Source organism: Anabrus simplex, chromosome 1, assembly GCF_040414725.1.
Source record: "Anabrus simplex isolate iqAnaSimp1 chromosome 1, ASM4041472v1, whole genome shotgun sequence".
In the NCBI taxonomy this organism is placed as follows: domain Eukaryota; kingdom Metazoa; phylum Arthropoda; class Insecta; order Orthoptera; family Tettigoniidae; genus Anabrus; species Anabrus simplex.
In genome coordinates this window covers 1,148,086,337-1,148,101,924 of record NC_090265.1, presented here as the reverse complement: position 1 = coordinate 1,148,101,924, position 15,588 = coordinate 1,148,086,337, and the positions used below count along the sequence as shown (strand labels likewise).

The following is a 15,588-nucleotide window of genomic DNA, read 5'->3' as shown; positions in this document are numbered from 1 at the left end:
CTTTAAAAAAGCCTTTGACTCTGTTGATAGGGAAACCCTAGATAAAGTAATCCGTGAATTTGGAGTTAAAACTAAATTGGCAAACCTAATTCGTGAAACACTTACAGACACTATCTCGAAAGTAAAATTTATGGGTGAAGTATCTCGACCTTTCAAAATAAATACAGGTGTCAGGCAGGGCGATGGTCTATCTCCACTCCTTTTCAATTGTGTCATGGAGAAAATTGTAAGAATTTGGAATGAAAAACTGAAAGAATCTAAAATATTGCCACTCATGCTGGGGAAGAAGAACAAAGGTGTTGCAATAAATTGCCTAGCATTTGCAGATGACTTTGCCATACTTTCAGAAAGCCTTACAGATGCAGCAATGCAAGTCAATCTCCTTGAAAAGACAGCCAACATGACAGGCTTGAGAATCTCTGCCGAGAAAACAAAATTTTTGACGAATATAAAAAGTGCCCCAAAGTTTTTAGCAACGGATATTGGTCGAATAGAAAAGGTTAAGAAATTCAAATATTTGGGTGAGACAATTCAAGAAAATGGTTTAGAAAAATCTGCTATAGAGGAGAGGATACAAAAGATGGAAAGAGCATACGGTATAACTAAGAATACTTACAACAAAAAGTGCTTATCAAGGAAACTTAAAATAAAGCACTACAACACAGTAGTGAAACCAGAATGCCTTTATGCCAGCGAATGTCTAGCACTGAACTACAAGCTTGATAAATTAGAAATATTAGAAAGAAGAATTATAAGGAAAATATTAGGTCCTCCAAGAATTGCAGAGTTTTGGAAATTAAGAAGTAACAATGAAATTTACCAGAACGTAGAAAACATATCAGAAACAATAAGAAAAAGGAGATTGCTATTTCTTGGACACATTTACAGAATGGATGACAATAGACTAACTAAACGAATCTTCAAGTACCTTTGGGAAAAGAAATCAACTACCACCTGGATTCAAGAAGTCAAGAAAGACCTGGAAAGGAACAACATACGAGAAGAAGAATTATTGGAAAGAAAGATTTTTAGGAAGAAAGTCTTACAAATGGAAGGATTCCAAGGGAGGAAGGAAAAGAAAACAGGCACAAAGTGGACTGAAGACAGGAAAAAGAAACACAGTGAAACAATGAAAGAATACTGGAAGAAAAGGAAAGAACAACTAAGGAGGAACAATTGAAATTGTAACGTGGTCCTTAGAAGGCCAGAACGCAAGAAGAAGAAGAAGAAATAAATAAATAAATAAATAAATAAATAAATAAATAAATAAATAAATAAATAAATAAATAAATAAAATAAATAAATAAATAAATAAATGTCAATGTACTAATATGTTTACTTACGTGGGCATCGTCAGACGTGTTAGTAGTCATATTTTCTTGCTGCTCTGAAGATATGGAAGTTTTAGTGTTGATAGTCGCTCCGCTATCCATACCCGTGCGGTTCACCATGGCGACTATACTCAAGTTAATATTCACTCGCAAGAGGAATGTGGCCATAAACCCCAGGAAGAGCATGAAACATAGCACGTGACGGGCTGGAATTTGATCTGAAAACAGAGAGATTCCTCAATAATAGGGAAGCAAGGCCGTTTCTGGATACAGGCGTCAGCATTTTTTTTGCTGAGTCAGCACCCGAGGTCATTGATCCCGGCCAAGGTCGTTGACCCCAAGACGTCACGACCACGTGACCGTGATATCACATTATTTGTAAACAAAGCCACGTGCCTGGCCACGTGCTTTTTGACAGCTGTCAAGGTGACAGCTGTCATCTTGACGGACCCTAACCTCACTTTTAAGGACAACAGAACATCGCTAACCTCACTGCTGCTATCTTGATGGGGCTAAACCTCACTGTTGCCACCTTATGCACGTGGTGGCTGGCAATTTAAAATCCACGTGATTTTGACAGCTGTCAAGATGACAGCTCCTAACCACGTGGGCGCGGTATTTAAACAAGTAAACGTCGCTCACCTCAGTGCTGCCATCTTAATATGACCAAACCTCACTGCTAACACCTTAACCGCGTAGGGATGCGGAATTTGAAAAAGTGAGGATGGCTAACCTCATGGACGGGAGTTAACCGCGTTGTGAGGTGCGCAAGAGTGCAAGGGTAACCTCAGGTAATTTTTACGCTTTATTTAATTCGGGGAAAGGGTAGAGTGGTAGTCCTCTTTTTCCAGCTCCCCTTACTAAAAATAGGGGATGGGTGAGTGAGAGATGTGCTCTCTTTCTCTCTCTCTCTCTCTCTCTCCCTAGAACTCTGCCGCCGTAGCGATGAGTCCTCTACAAAAACAATATTGCCCCGGCTAAGATGCCAGGGTACGACGGCCTCTTACTAGGCAGGCGAGTTAAACTACTATCTATATATATAAAATAATAGTTTTGTCTGTACATTGCTCAAAATTTAAAAAGGTTGGTATTTCTGTATCAGTCGTGTCCACAGTAACAAGGAAATGCACTTTTTAATTTTCCGTAATTTCTGTCTGTCTGTCTGTCTTTAGGTATGCACACGCATCACGAGAAAACGGCTGAAGAGAATTTAATGAAAATCGGTATACAAAGTCGAAGAATAAGTCATTACAATCTAGACTATAAATAATTTTAATCACGCTGATTGAAATGGTAGTTTAGGGAATGCCTAAAATTTAATTCTCAAATATTTACGTTATTTGTGGACGTATCTTAATGAACATCGGTATGGAAAGTCGATGATTAAGTCGCTATAATTCATGCTATAAATAACTGTATTCACGCTGAGTGAAATGGTAGTTTAGGGGAAGGCCTAAAATGTAATTCTCAAATATTTATGTTATTGATGGTCGTATTTTAATGTAAATCGGTATTCAAAGTCGGAAAATGCGTCGCTATAATTAGGCCATAAATAATTGTATTCACGTTAAGTGAGATGGTAGTTTAGGGAAAGGCCTAAAATTTAATTCTCAAATATTTGTAATTAGTGGTCATATCTTAACGAAAGTCGGTAGGCGAAGTCGGAGAATAACTCGCTACAATTTAAGCCATAAATAATTGTATTCAGGCTGAGGAAGATGGTAGTTTAGGGGAAGGCCTAAAATTTAGTTCTGAAATATTGATGTTATTAGTGGTCCTATTTTAATGAAAATCGGTATACAAATTTGGGGAATAAGTCGCTATAATCTAGGCCATAAATAGTTTAATTCACGCTGAGTGAAATGGTATTTTAGGGGAAGGCCTAAAATTTAATTCTCATAAATTCGTGTTATTAGTATTCGTATCGATATAAATACTACATAACTAAAGTTATATAGTATTAAATTTACGAACATTTATGTCTTGTTACCGTACCGACTATTATCACAGAGATATTCATGAATTTGGATTTTTCTTACCAAATCCATATCAGCGCTGAGTCACAAGAAAATGGGTAAACAGATGTTGATGACAATCGTTCTGTAAAGTCGGAGAGTAAGGAACTACAGTCTATGCTATAAATAATTTTATAAGACGCCCTAATATCACAAAGTCGAAAGAAAACTAAATGCGAAGGCCTACAATATAGACAGCTCATAAAATTGATCAACAATAACTCCGGAAAGATTGGTCTGAATTGGGGATCAAGGTGGAAGAAAAGGAAAATTGGAAAAGCAAGTACATACCGACTAATATGCCAGAGATCAATGATAGGGATGGATACAGGAAAAGGATTGAGAGTCACCAGTGGAGTAGACAAGAGAAGAGGATACTGAATATCTCGGAAGAAGAGCGGGAGAGAAGAAGAGAAAGGATGAAGAGGTTCTGGGAGGACAAGAAGAAAATGCAATCCATGAAGGAGCTGTCCGTGGTCCTACAGAGGCCGTAACGCAAGAAGAAGAAGAAGAAGACGAAGAAGAATAAGAAGAAGAAGAAGAAGAAGATTACATTGAGCATTGTTTGTTGTGATGTGCTTTATGTCTTCTGTTGCCACTCTTCTCCTATAGATAGGATTACTGCTGCGTACCGAGTATATTTTTAAAATTTACCTTACGTTGCACCGACACAGATAGGTCTTATGGCAACGATGGGATAGGAAAGGGCTAGGAATGTGAAGGAAGCGGCCTTGGACTTAATTAAGGTACAGCCAAAGCATGTGTCTAGTGCGAAAATGGGAAACCACGGAATACCATATTCAGGGCTGCCGACAGTGGGGTTCGAATGCACTGTTTCCTGGATGTAAGCTCTCAGATGACCACCCCTAACCACACGGCCAACTCTCCCGGTCGAACCGAGTGTAACAGCCTGCCTGAATATTGGCGGGAAGTAGGTGGGAGTTAGATAACTTTCTTCTTTAACATACCATTCCTGTGGTTCATAAATTTTCTGGTAGTACTGGTATGTAACGCACTGGTTCATCAAAGCATTTGAGCTATTCAGTCCCTACTCTGAGGCACTGATTGGAATAAGCAGAGTGCATATTTAACGGAATAAAGGCAAAGGAGTGTTTACGGCTGTCTGCGGTCTGGTCATTCAGCTCCGGAACTTTGGACTGTTAGATTGGCACTGTAGTACTGTTCGTTAAAAGTGAGAAAATGTGCGGTTTTTCATTTAATCGAAATATAAGTTAACTCATTTTGACGACACACTCACGTGGACTTAAATGTTGTAAACAATTTTAACAATTTTTAATGAAAACATTGCTTTTAATCGCTATATTAGGAAAACCACAAAGTCAGTCTTTCTGAAAATCCCGTAGCGAAGTACGGGTACATCAGCTAGTCTATCTATAAATGTTTTCATTCCCCACCATGAAGGGGTGGGGCGGACCACCTAGAGGGTGACGCCCTCTCTCTCGCCAAGAGATGCGGGCGGGTTGGGGAGATGTGATGGAACAAGGAGGTGGGTAAAGGATGTGAAGAAGTAGGAGATGGGACAGGAATTGTGCCTATGCCTAAGGATTGTACAATTGCTTTATTTAATTCAGAAGTACATGTGAGACGGAAGGGTGTGAGGGAGAAAGTGGAGTGCAAGTGGGAGAGAGTAAGTTCAGAAAGATGTGCCGGTGTAAAGGTGCAAGGTAAGGAGATGGAGGGTAGCTGTCATATGATTAAGAGAAGCGATGAGAAGACGAAGGAGTTCAAACGTTGGGAGGGGTGGGAACTTGATACCAGTTGGAGGAAGGGGAGGACAACCTGGCGGAGATGGCTAAACAGGAGGAGGGGCTGGCCGGGAGTGACGAGACGTATGATCAAAGGGTTGGCGACCGGGTGAGGATGAGAAGGTTCCACTCGATAATGGTGGCGGTGGACACTGGCACCGGTAGTGATGAGCTGGTGGATGGCATCGGAAGGAGGCAGCTGGAGCCGCACCATAAATGTAGGGCCATAGACGTTCCGAATCCGATTAGCGCATCGGACGGGAACGCCCGCTGCACGAAGTTCTTGTAGAACGTCCCTGTCGGAGATTTCAGGTGGGATTCCACGTAGCACACAGCTATACACAGCTGGAGGGGACGGTGAAGATGACTGGGTCGATGATGACTGGGCGGCTCCGGTGTTGGCTGGCGAAGATATCGATGGCGAAGCGGTGACAGTTGAGTACGGCGCGCTAACAGGGAGTTGCTGAAGGGCAGTGGGCGAAGAAATTGGGAGAGATGACAACATAACAGGCGATGGGTGAGAGGTGGTAACCGTTGTGACAGGAAGAGAAGACAGGATACCAGCGGAAGTCGTGGTGGTAATTGTGGTGGTTGTTGGGAAGGAGGGTGTTGATGACTGAATCGTCGTCCGGGATGTGGGCTCGTGAACAACTGGGACAAGGGTTGGAGTTTCAGAGAGCTGGGTCGAATGTACGGAGGGGTTGGCACCACTGCGTAGTTCTTACAATGAATCGTCACGCCGGAAGCGAAGAGGCGGCGGAGGGCGTTCTCTCCGCTGAGATGCACTAGAATCTGCGTAGAGGATGTAGAGGTGTGGCCATCCGTCAAACTGTAGGCATTATTTACCAGGAAGTCAGCGGAGAGAAGGTTATCGATGATGTCTTCTTCGGAGATGGCTGGATCCATTCCGGGGATGATACAAAAGGCCATGGCTTTGGGGAGGTCAACAGCCAGCGAGGCGTCAACCTATATGCTGATTGAGGTCGGTTAGGTAGCAGGTAGAGATGAAGGCCACCTGGCCGAGCAAAAACTTGGAAGTTGCGACGGCAGAGAGTATGTCCACTTAACGAGGTGTGTTGTGTGAGAAACTGTAAATTGCAGTTGTATTTATACCAACGTTGATCGCGTGGGGGGGGGATGCATAGATCAGCATGCAGTGCGCGCGAATTATGAGGCGGTTTGTTGCGAACTCTAGTAAAAGAAAATATAAACTCATCTCGACATTTGCGATTGTCGATGCATGCACATCGACTAACGATTGTTGCGCACTCTGGTGAAAGAAAATAGAAACTCATCTCGAAATTTTCGATTGTCGATGCATGCACAGGGACTGACAAGAGTTGCGCACTCTGGCAAATGAAAATATGAGCTTATTTTGAAATGTTTCTATTGTCGACGTGCATGCATCGATTAACAGTTGTTGTGCACTCTAGTAAAAAAGAATCTAAGCTCATCTTGTATGCGTGTACATCTTAACGGGACTTAGCCACTCATCATATGCTTTTAACAGATATGTGGCGCACAATTTTGTAAAAGAGAACGACACTATCTTTACTGCTGTCATCTTGACGGAACTTAGCCATGTGCAGGCGTGGAATTTTGAATGAACCCTAACCTCACTGCTGTTATCTTGACAGGACTTAGCCACGTGCAGGCGCGGAATTTTAAATATGGCATGTGGTTTTGACAGCTGTCAGGTCCTAACCACGTGGACAGGGATTTTAAACAAGTAAACGTGGCTAACTTCAGTGGTGCCATCTTAACAGATCATAACCTCACTGTTGCCATCTTAACCATGTAGAGGGCGCGGAATTTAAAATCCACGTGCTTTTTGACAGCTGACAGGCCCTAACCGCGTGCACTTATTTTGAACGTGGCTAACATCACTGTTGCCATCTTGATAGGACCTATCCTCACTGTTGACACCTAGGAGCGCGGAATTTTAATGTATCTTGACGGGACTTAGCCACGCTGCGGAATTTCTGAACGAGGACATAGCCAGGGGGCCTAACCAAAGTGGATTTAGGCAAGCTGTCCTTCTTGACATGTCGCTTCCCGTTACCATCATGGAGTGGTCTAAGTTTTAAGGCAAACTTCCCTTCACGACGAGACACTTCTCGAAATAGTTTTCATGCAAGCTTCCCTTCTCGACAAGACCCTTCCTGACATGGTTTTCATGCAAGCTGCCCTTCTCCACAAGACCTTTCCCCGAGCTGTCCTTCTCGACAAGACCCTCTCCAACATAATTTTCGTCCAAGCTGCCCTTCTCGACAGGACCATCTCGACATAATTTTCATCCAAGCTGTTCTTCTCGACAAGACCCTTCGCGACATAGTTTCATGCAAGCTGCCCTTCTTGACATGACCCTGCCCCGACATGGTTTTAAAACAAGCTGCCCTTTTCAAAATGGTTCTTTCCCGACACCATTTTAGAGAGAGGATTAAGCAAGCTGCCCTTATCGACATTAAAAGAGCTAACTCATGACGATCTCCTAGTCTAGATGGCAAAGGGAGGATTAATAAAATAATACCCTTTACCAGATATACTTACGTCATTAAATTGGAAAGCATGGTGTAGCGTTGTCCTCTTGTTCTTTTCTACCTCATCGCATAAGTTGTACACTTACCCTTTTTACTCTTTTCGATTGAGGAGGGAGCGGTAAGAGGATGATGTGGTAAGGAGAAGGTAATACTTTTTCCTTTACGATTGAAAGCATACAAAAATATAGAATTGATTGGAGAACAAGCAAATGCTGTATGTCTCCATCTGACAAGACAAACCTTGTTAACAGGTTCAATTCTTTTACAGAATGCAATTAGCACACAAGCAAAAATATGGATTTGATTGTAGAACAAGCAAATGCTGTATGTCTTCATTCGACAAGACAGAACTCGTTAACAGGTTCAATCCTTTTACATAGGACAGTTGTTATCTTTGAATGGACAACATACATTTTCTAAACAGGAAAACCTTACCTTGATTGTATGATAGGTGGATGTGGACGCGCGGTACCTTGCTGATTGATAGGATTTTAAAGTGTACAGTTGTACTTCCTCTTACTCTCTACCACTATGCAGATAAAATAACCTTTTCTACTTAGCAAGGAATACCAATGAAAAATCTTTGTCCTACCTATATTGTGTTAAGGTGATGGATTTTGCGGGATTCAAATACTGACACATGCAACAGAAAAATCTGTATTACAGATATAGATTTCGTTCTCTGATTTAGTTGCCAAAAACATGGATTCAATGCCTGTTCTCTTTCCGCAAACACAATAGTAAACATTCATGGGATTCGAACTTTGATCCATTTCTATTAGAAACACTGACGCGTACAACAGAAAAAAAAATCTGTATTACAGATATTATAAATTTCGATCTATGATTTAGTTACCGTAACAGAATTTAAAAAAATCATGGATTCAAACCCTGTTCTCTTATTGCAAACACAATTGTTACCGTAACAGAGTAAAAATCATGGGATTCGAACTTTGATCCATTTCTATTAGAAACACTAACGCATGCAACAGAAAAATCCGTATTACAGATGTAGATTTCAAACTCTGATTTAGTTACCGTAACAGAATAAAAAATCATGGATTCAAACTCATGTTCTTTTATCGCAAACACAATAGTTACCGTGACAGAATAAATAAATATAGGATTTGAAATTTCTTCCCTTTCTATTAGAGAAAAATTCGAATACATGCGTTATGGGATTCGAACGCTAATCTCTCTGTTGAAAACATGATGATAAGCACACTTCTTTAATTTTACATCGTATTGTGTTAAGGGGATGGATTTGCGGGATTCTAGTTTATATAATTATAATAAAAGGGAGAGAAATAGAAGTATGAATGGTGTACTTCCTCTTAAATCAATAATCACTATCATCATGGAAGTGAAATAATTTTACATCAGCTGTGAGAGTGGTTGGAAATGTATTTTTAACTTACCTTGTTTATAAAATGATTTTAGTTACTACTTACGTCAGGCAAGGCGATCTAATCTATCTATAAATCGAACATAAAAAAATTAATCTGTTACGCAGAATAGCTCGGACGGCTACTCAGGTGACACCTTTTTTTTTTAGTCGCCACTTACAACAGGTGTGTTATGTTTTGAACACAGAATTTTGATTGTAACATCTATAAGATACTGAATACAAGAGACATTTAACTGTCTAGTGTAATGTTGTTATTACTAGGTAAAATAGGAAACCACGTAAATCTGTTATCATGGCTGACGAGCCACATCAATATATTAACATGGCTGATGACATAGGTTCTACCTCCTCTCTTACTTTCAACGCATGCCCTAATCGGGTAGCCAATTCGCTCGGTGTTGCAATGGCATTAACACATAACGCTAATTTACAGTATACGAATATGATTATTATGATTCTACAGCTACGCTAAGGTACAGCCCCCAGCATTTGCCTGGTGTAAAAATAGGAAACCACGGAAACCTGTGCTAGCGAGCGCATTATCACACGCACAGGTGTTTCGAACACTCAATGTTTAATTGTAAACGAATAAGTTGCCTGGTGTGAAAATGAGAAACCACACAAACCTGCTGCTGACAGTGGGGTTCGAACCTACTATTTCGCGAATACATGCTGATAGCTACGTCACCCAAACTGCGTAGCGACCGCATTATTACAAGCACATGTGTTTAGAACACTCAATGTTTAATTGTAAACTCTGCAACACACATATAATGGCTTTCTGCGGTTAAGGTACAGCCCCAGCATTTGCCTGCCGTAAAAATGAAAAACCACAAGAGCCTGCGCGGTTTGGGTAACGTAGGTCGGGGATAGCGGGGGTCAAACCCCACTGTCAGCAGCAGGTTTGCGTGGTTTCTCATTTTCACACCAGCAAATTATTCGTTTGCAATTAAACATAGAGTGTTCTAAACATTTCTGTTCCATGCGTCAGTGTTTCTAATAGAAATGGATCAAAGTTCGAATCCCATTATTTGTTTACTATTGTGTTTGCGTAAAGAGAACAGGGATTGAATCCATGATTTTTTTGGTAACTAAATCAGAGAACGAAATCTATATCCGTAATACAGATTTTGTTTCTGTTGCATGTGTCAGTATTTGAATCCCGCAAAATCCATCTCCTTAACAAAATATAGGTAGGACAAAGATTTTTCATTGGTATCCCTTGCTACGTAGTAAAAATTATTTTATCTGCATAGTGGTAGTGATTAAGAGGAAGTGCAACTGTACACTTTAAAATCATATCAATCAACGAGGTACCGCGCGTCCACCTCCTCCTATCATACATTCAAGGTAAGGTTTAGAAAATGTATGTTGTCCATTCAAAGATAACAACTGTCCTCTGTAACAGGATTGAACCTGTCAACATGTTTTGTCATGTCGAATGGAGACATACAGCATTTGCTTGTTCAACAATCAAATCTATATTTTTGCTTGTGTGTTAATTGCATTGTGTAACAGGATTGAATCTGTACACATGTTTTTCTTGTCGGATGGAGACATACAGCATTTGCTTATCCTACATTCAATTCTATATTCTTGTGTGCGTTCAATCGAAAAGGAAAAAAGTATTACCTTCCCCTTACCGCATTCTCCTCCTACCACTCCCTTCTCAATCGAAAAGAGTAAGAAGGGGTAAGTAAACAACCTATGCGATGAGGTAAAAAAGAACAAGACGACAAAGCCGCACCATACTTTTAATGTAAGTATATCTGGTAAAAGGTAATATTTTACTAATCCTCTCTTTGCCATTTAGACTAGGAGATCGTAATGAGTAGCTCTTTTAATGTCGATAAGGGCAGATTGCTTAATCCTCTCTCCAAAATGGTGTAGGGAAGGGACCATATTGAGAAGGGCAGCTTGCTTTAAAACTATGCCGGGGAAGGGTCATGCCCAGAAGGGCAGCTTGCATGAAAACTATGTCGGGAAGGGTCTTGTCGAGAAGGGCAGCTTGCATAAAAAGTATGTCGGGGAAGGGTCTTGTCGAGAAGGGCAGCTCGCATGAAAACTATGTCGGAAAGTGTCTTGTCGAGAAGGGCAGCTTGGATGAAAACTATGTCGAGTTGGGTCTTGGCGAGAAGGGCAGCTTGCATGAAAACTATGTTGGGAAGGGTCTTGTCGAGAACGGCAGCTCGGGGAAGGGTCTTGTCTAGAAGGACAGCTTGCATGAAAACTATGCCGGGAAGGGTCTTGTCGAGAAGGGCAGTTTGCATGAAAACTATGTCGAGAAGTGTCTCGTCGTGAAGGGCAATTTGCCTTAAAACTTAGACTCCTCCATGATGGTAACGGGAAGGATAGCTTGCCTAAATCCACTGTGGTTAGGCCCCCTGGCTATGTCCTCGTTCAAAAAATTCCGCAGGGTGGCTAAGTCCCGGCAAGATAAATTAAAATTCCGCGCTCCTAGGTGTCAGCAGTGAGGATAGGTCCTATCAAAATGGCAGCATTGAGGTTAGCCACGTTCCAAACAAGTGCACGTAGTTAGGACCTGTCGGTTGTCAAAAAGCACGTGGATTTTAAATTCCGTGCCCTCTACATGGTTAAGACGGCAACAGTGGCAGCACTGAAGTTAGCCACGTTTACTTGTTTAAAATCCCTGTCCACGTGGTTATTACCTGACAGCTGTCAAAAGCACATTCCACATTTAAAATTCCGCGCCTGCACGTGGCTAAGTCCTGTCAAGATAACAGCAGTGAGGTTAGGGTTCATTCAAAATTCCACGCCTGCACATGGCTAAGTTCCGTCAAGATAACAGCAGTAAAGACAGTGTCGTTCTCTTTTTCAAAATTCCGCGCCACATATGTGTTAAAAGCATATGATGTGTGGCTAAGTCCCGTTAAGATGCACACGCATACAAGATGAGCTTACATTCTTTTTTACTAGAGTGCACAACAACTGTTAATCGATGCACGCACGTCGACAATAGAAAAAATTCAAAATAAGCTTATATTTTCATTTACCAGAGTGCATGCATCGACAATCGAAAGTTTCAAGATAAGTTTCTATTTTCTTTTACTGGAGTGCGCAACCATCGCCTTATAATGCGTGCGCCCACTGTATGCTGATCTATGCATCCTCCCACCCTCTCAACGTTGGTATAAATACAACTGCAAGTTGCAGTTTCACTCGCTAGCCTCGTAAGAGGCGCCCGTGTCCTGACATCTTAGCCAGGGCAATATTTTTTTTGTAGAGGGCTCATCGCTACGGCAGTAGAGCTCTAGGGAGAGAGAGAGAGAGAGAGAGAGAGAGAGAGAGAGAGAGAGAGAGGGAGAGAGAGAGAGCACATCTCTCACTCACCCATCCGCTATTTTTGGTAGGGGAGCTGGGAAAAGAGGACTACCTCTCTACCCTTCCCCCCAGAATTCAATAAAGCACAAAAATTCTCTGAGTTTAGCCTTGCACTCTTGCGCACCTCAGATCGCGGTTAACTCCCGTCTATGAGTTTAGCCATGCTCACTTTTTCAAATTCCGCGCCCCTACGCGGTTAAGGTGTTAGCTGTAAAGTTTTGTCATGTTAAGGTGGCAGCTCTGAGGTGAGCGACTTTTACTTGTTTAAATTCCGCTCCCACGTGGTTAGGACCTGTCATCTTGACAGCTCTCAAAAGCACGCGGTTTTTAAATTGCCCGTCACCAGGTGCATAAGTTGGCAACAGTGAGGTTTAGCCCCGTTAAGATATCAGCAGTGAGGTAAGCGATGTTCTGTTGTCCTTACAAGTGAGGTTAGGGTCCGTCAAGATGACAGCTGTCACCTTGACAGCAGTCAAAAGGCACGTGGCCAAGCACGTGTCTTTGTTTACAAACAATGTGACGTCACGGTCACGTGGTCATGACGTCAATGGGTCAATGACCTTGGACGGGGTCAGTGACCTCGGGTGCTGTCTCAGCAGGAACAATGCTGACGCATGTATCCACAACCGGCCTTGCTCTCCTACTCTCAGTGAAAATAAGTGACTTAAGAATATAGTATGTTCTAGACATTCAGCTCTTTGGCTGAATAGTCAGCATAGTAACCTTCGGTTCAAGAGGTCCCGGGTACGATTCCCGGCCGAATCGATAATTTTAACCTTAAATGGTTATTTGTCAAGAAGTCGAGCGATTTAGAAACATAGTTCCACTTCTGGAAAGACACATGTCTCGGAGGTTACGCAGCCTGAACTAGGCGCGAGTATTAGTCATTAATTTCATTTCAATAATAATAATAATAATAATAATAATAATAATAATAATAATAATAATAATAATAATAATAATAATAATAATAATAATAATAATAATAAGTAATACGGTATTTGGTGTTTGTACTGTCCCCAACATTCCTGCAACACTATCCTCCACTACAAAAGCTCATACTGTAGTTCCCTTACACGGCAGATGCCAATCACCCTCGCTGGAGGGTTGTCTTACAATGGTTGCACCAGGCTAGGAATAGCCACACGAAATTATTATTATTATTATTATTATTATTATTATTATTATTATTATTATTATTATTGAAATTGAATCATTGGTCGGTACTCACGCCTGGTGTAGGCTGGGTAACCTCCGAGCCATGTGCCTTTCTAGAAGTGGAACTATGTTTCTAAATCTCTCGACTTCCTGACGGGTAATCGAACCCACGTCTTTCTGGGTAACCCAAGCACGCCTTTACCGCCTCGGTTAGGCAATCCCAAATAAAGTTCCATATGTCACAAAATATTTACAAAATACATATCCCTTTCAAATTGAAGATATATGTTAAATTTGAATTCGTGTCCTCATATTCATTGAAGTGGTACAGCTATTTTCAGGCACACCCCCAATAGAGGTGAGTTACATGTATCGTTTTTACCACATACTAGCCATCTTGCCAATCTTAAATCTCTAGTAGTACCAGGAATCGAACCCAGGCCTCCGAGGATGACAGCTAATAGCGCCAACCGTTACATAACGGAGGTGGGCAAGTTATATGTGATCCAAGTACGCAGATGACGGTACTTAATTTATATAGACTACGACATACTGTATAGAAGAATGACAGGAAATGTTGAGAACAAATTGCACTAAGAGGAAAGTCAATTCAAAGAAGTAGTAAATTAAGAAAGAAAGAAAGAAAGAAAGAAAGAAAGAAAGAAAGAAAGGAACGAATGGAGTAATGAGAATATGAGAACAATGTATAGTATTTTTCTAAATTGGTCTTAAGTGTAGTGCAGAAATTCGCGTACGTTTAATTCCTGATGTCTGTGAAGCATGCACAACTGATGAAAATTGTTGTTAACATGGGGTGGGAGATGAAGGAGGTGGTGTTACACATTTTTAAAGAATAAACGTGGAGAAAAGTACCTTGAAGAAGACCACGGCAGCGCTGGCCTTCGCAGGCTAGTGACTTGTTTTACGTACAACATTTACCAAGCCTGTGGATGCACCATGTCTTCTCTAACACCGTTGTTAAATGAAGCATGCTATTTAGGAGTAGAAATACCTACTTGGAAGGCATCGTAATAAAGAACTCTTAAATGACAGTGCGTGACAGATGTTGTAGGTGAGGAATTGCAAGATGTGATGTTTACTCACTCCGCCTTTTGGTGATACGCTCCAAGCAGCCCATTCTTCTAGGGGCAGGCTTTCAAGTATCAGGTGTCGTAATCTAAAACATAAAGAATATACTGTTCAAGAATAGGTTTTTAAGCTCTAAAAGCAATAATTCTAAAATTCTAGAAGCAGTATCTATGAATATAGTTAATAGTTGAACACCTTTTATAACACCTTCAGTCGATGCCGTACAAAAATACAGCACCTGGCCATATCAGACCCAGGTTCATTTTAAAATATTTGTTTCAATAATGGTTCACATTCTTGTGCATAGAATTAGGATTGCGATCGCTTCCCGGGAATTTTAACTGCGTATGGTTAATTCCTCTTGCTTGATATTGGGTTTTTGTATTAGTCTTAATACATTATTCAAGCCGGCACCGCGATGTAGGGGTAGTGTGCCTGCTTCTTACTCGGAGGCTCTGGGTTCGATTCTCGGATAGGACAGGGATTTTTACCTGGATTTGCGGGCTGGTTCGAGGTCCATTCAGCCTACGTGATTACAATTGAGGAGCTATCCGACGGTGAGATGGCGGCCCTGGTCTAGAAAGCCAAGAATAACGGCCGTGAGAACTCGTTGTGCTGACCACACTCCACATAGTAATCTGCAGGCCTTCGGGATGAGCAGCGGTCGCTTGGTAGGCCAAGGCCCTTCGGGGCTGTTGCCCCATGGGGTTTGGTTTAACACATTATTCATCAACACACAACACACCACGTCCTACCAACCACCACTGCACCATAGGAACACAATAGTCCATACATCTTTCCATATAGGGTAGGTGTCAGGAAGGGCATCCGACCTTAAAACTGGACCAAATCCACATAAAGTGCCGATTCAAGTAAACTGGGAAAATACCAACCCTATGTGTGTTTCTTGTGGTGACTGGGAGTGTAATGTGTTGTATG

General features: G+C 41.5%; 1 protein-coding gene across 3 annotated transcripts in view; it reads right to left on the bottom strand.

The window, feature by feature from the left end:
- Window positions 1-15,588, bottom strand: part of LOC136858107 (sialin) — a 310,094-nt gene that overhangs the window by 110,888 nt on the left and 183,618 nt on the right. For all 3 annotated transcript variants that reach the window (XR_010858600.2, XM_067137406.2, XM_067137407.2), the window contains 2 exons: window positions 14,665-14,737; window positions 1,344-1,549 (listed from right to left, as the gene is read on the bottom strand). Coding sequence is in view for 2 of the 3 variants with exons in the window: in XM_067137406.2 (XP_066993507.2) it covers window positions 1,344-1,549; window positions 14,665-14,698 (240 nt within the window). In the remaining variant the exon portion in view is untranslated. The remainder of the gene's footprint in view (window positions 1-1,343; window positions 1,550-14,664; window positions 14,738-15,588) is intronic.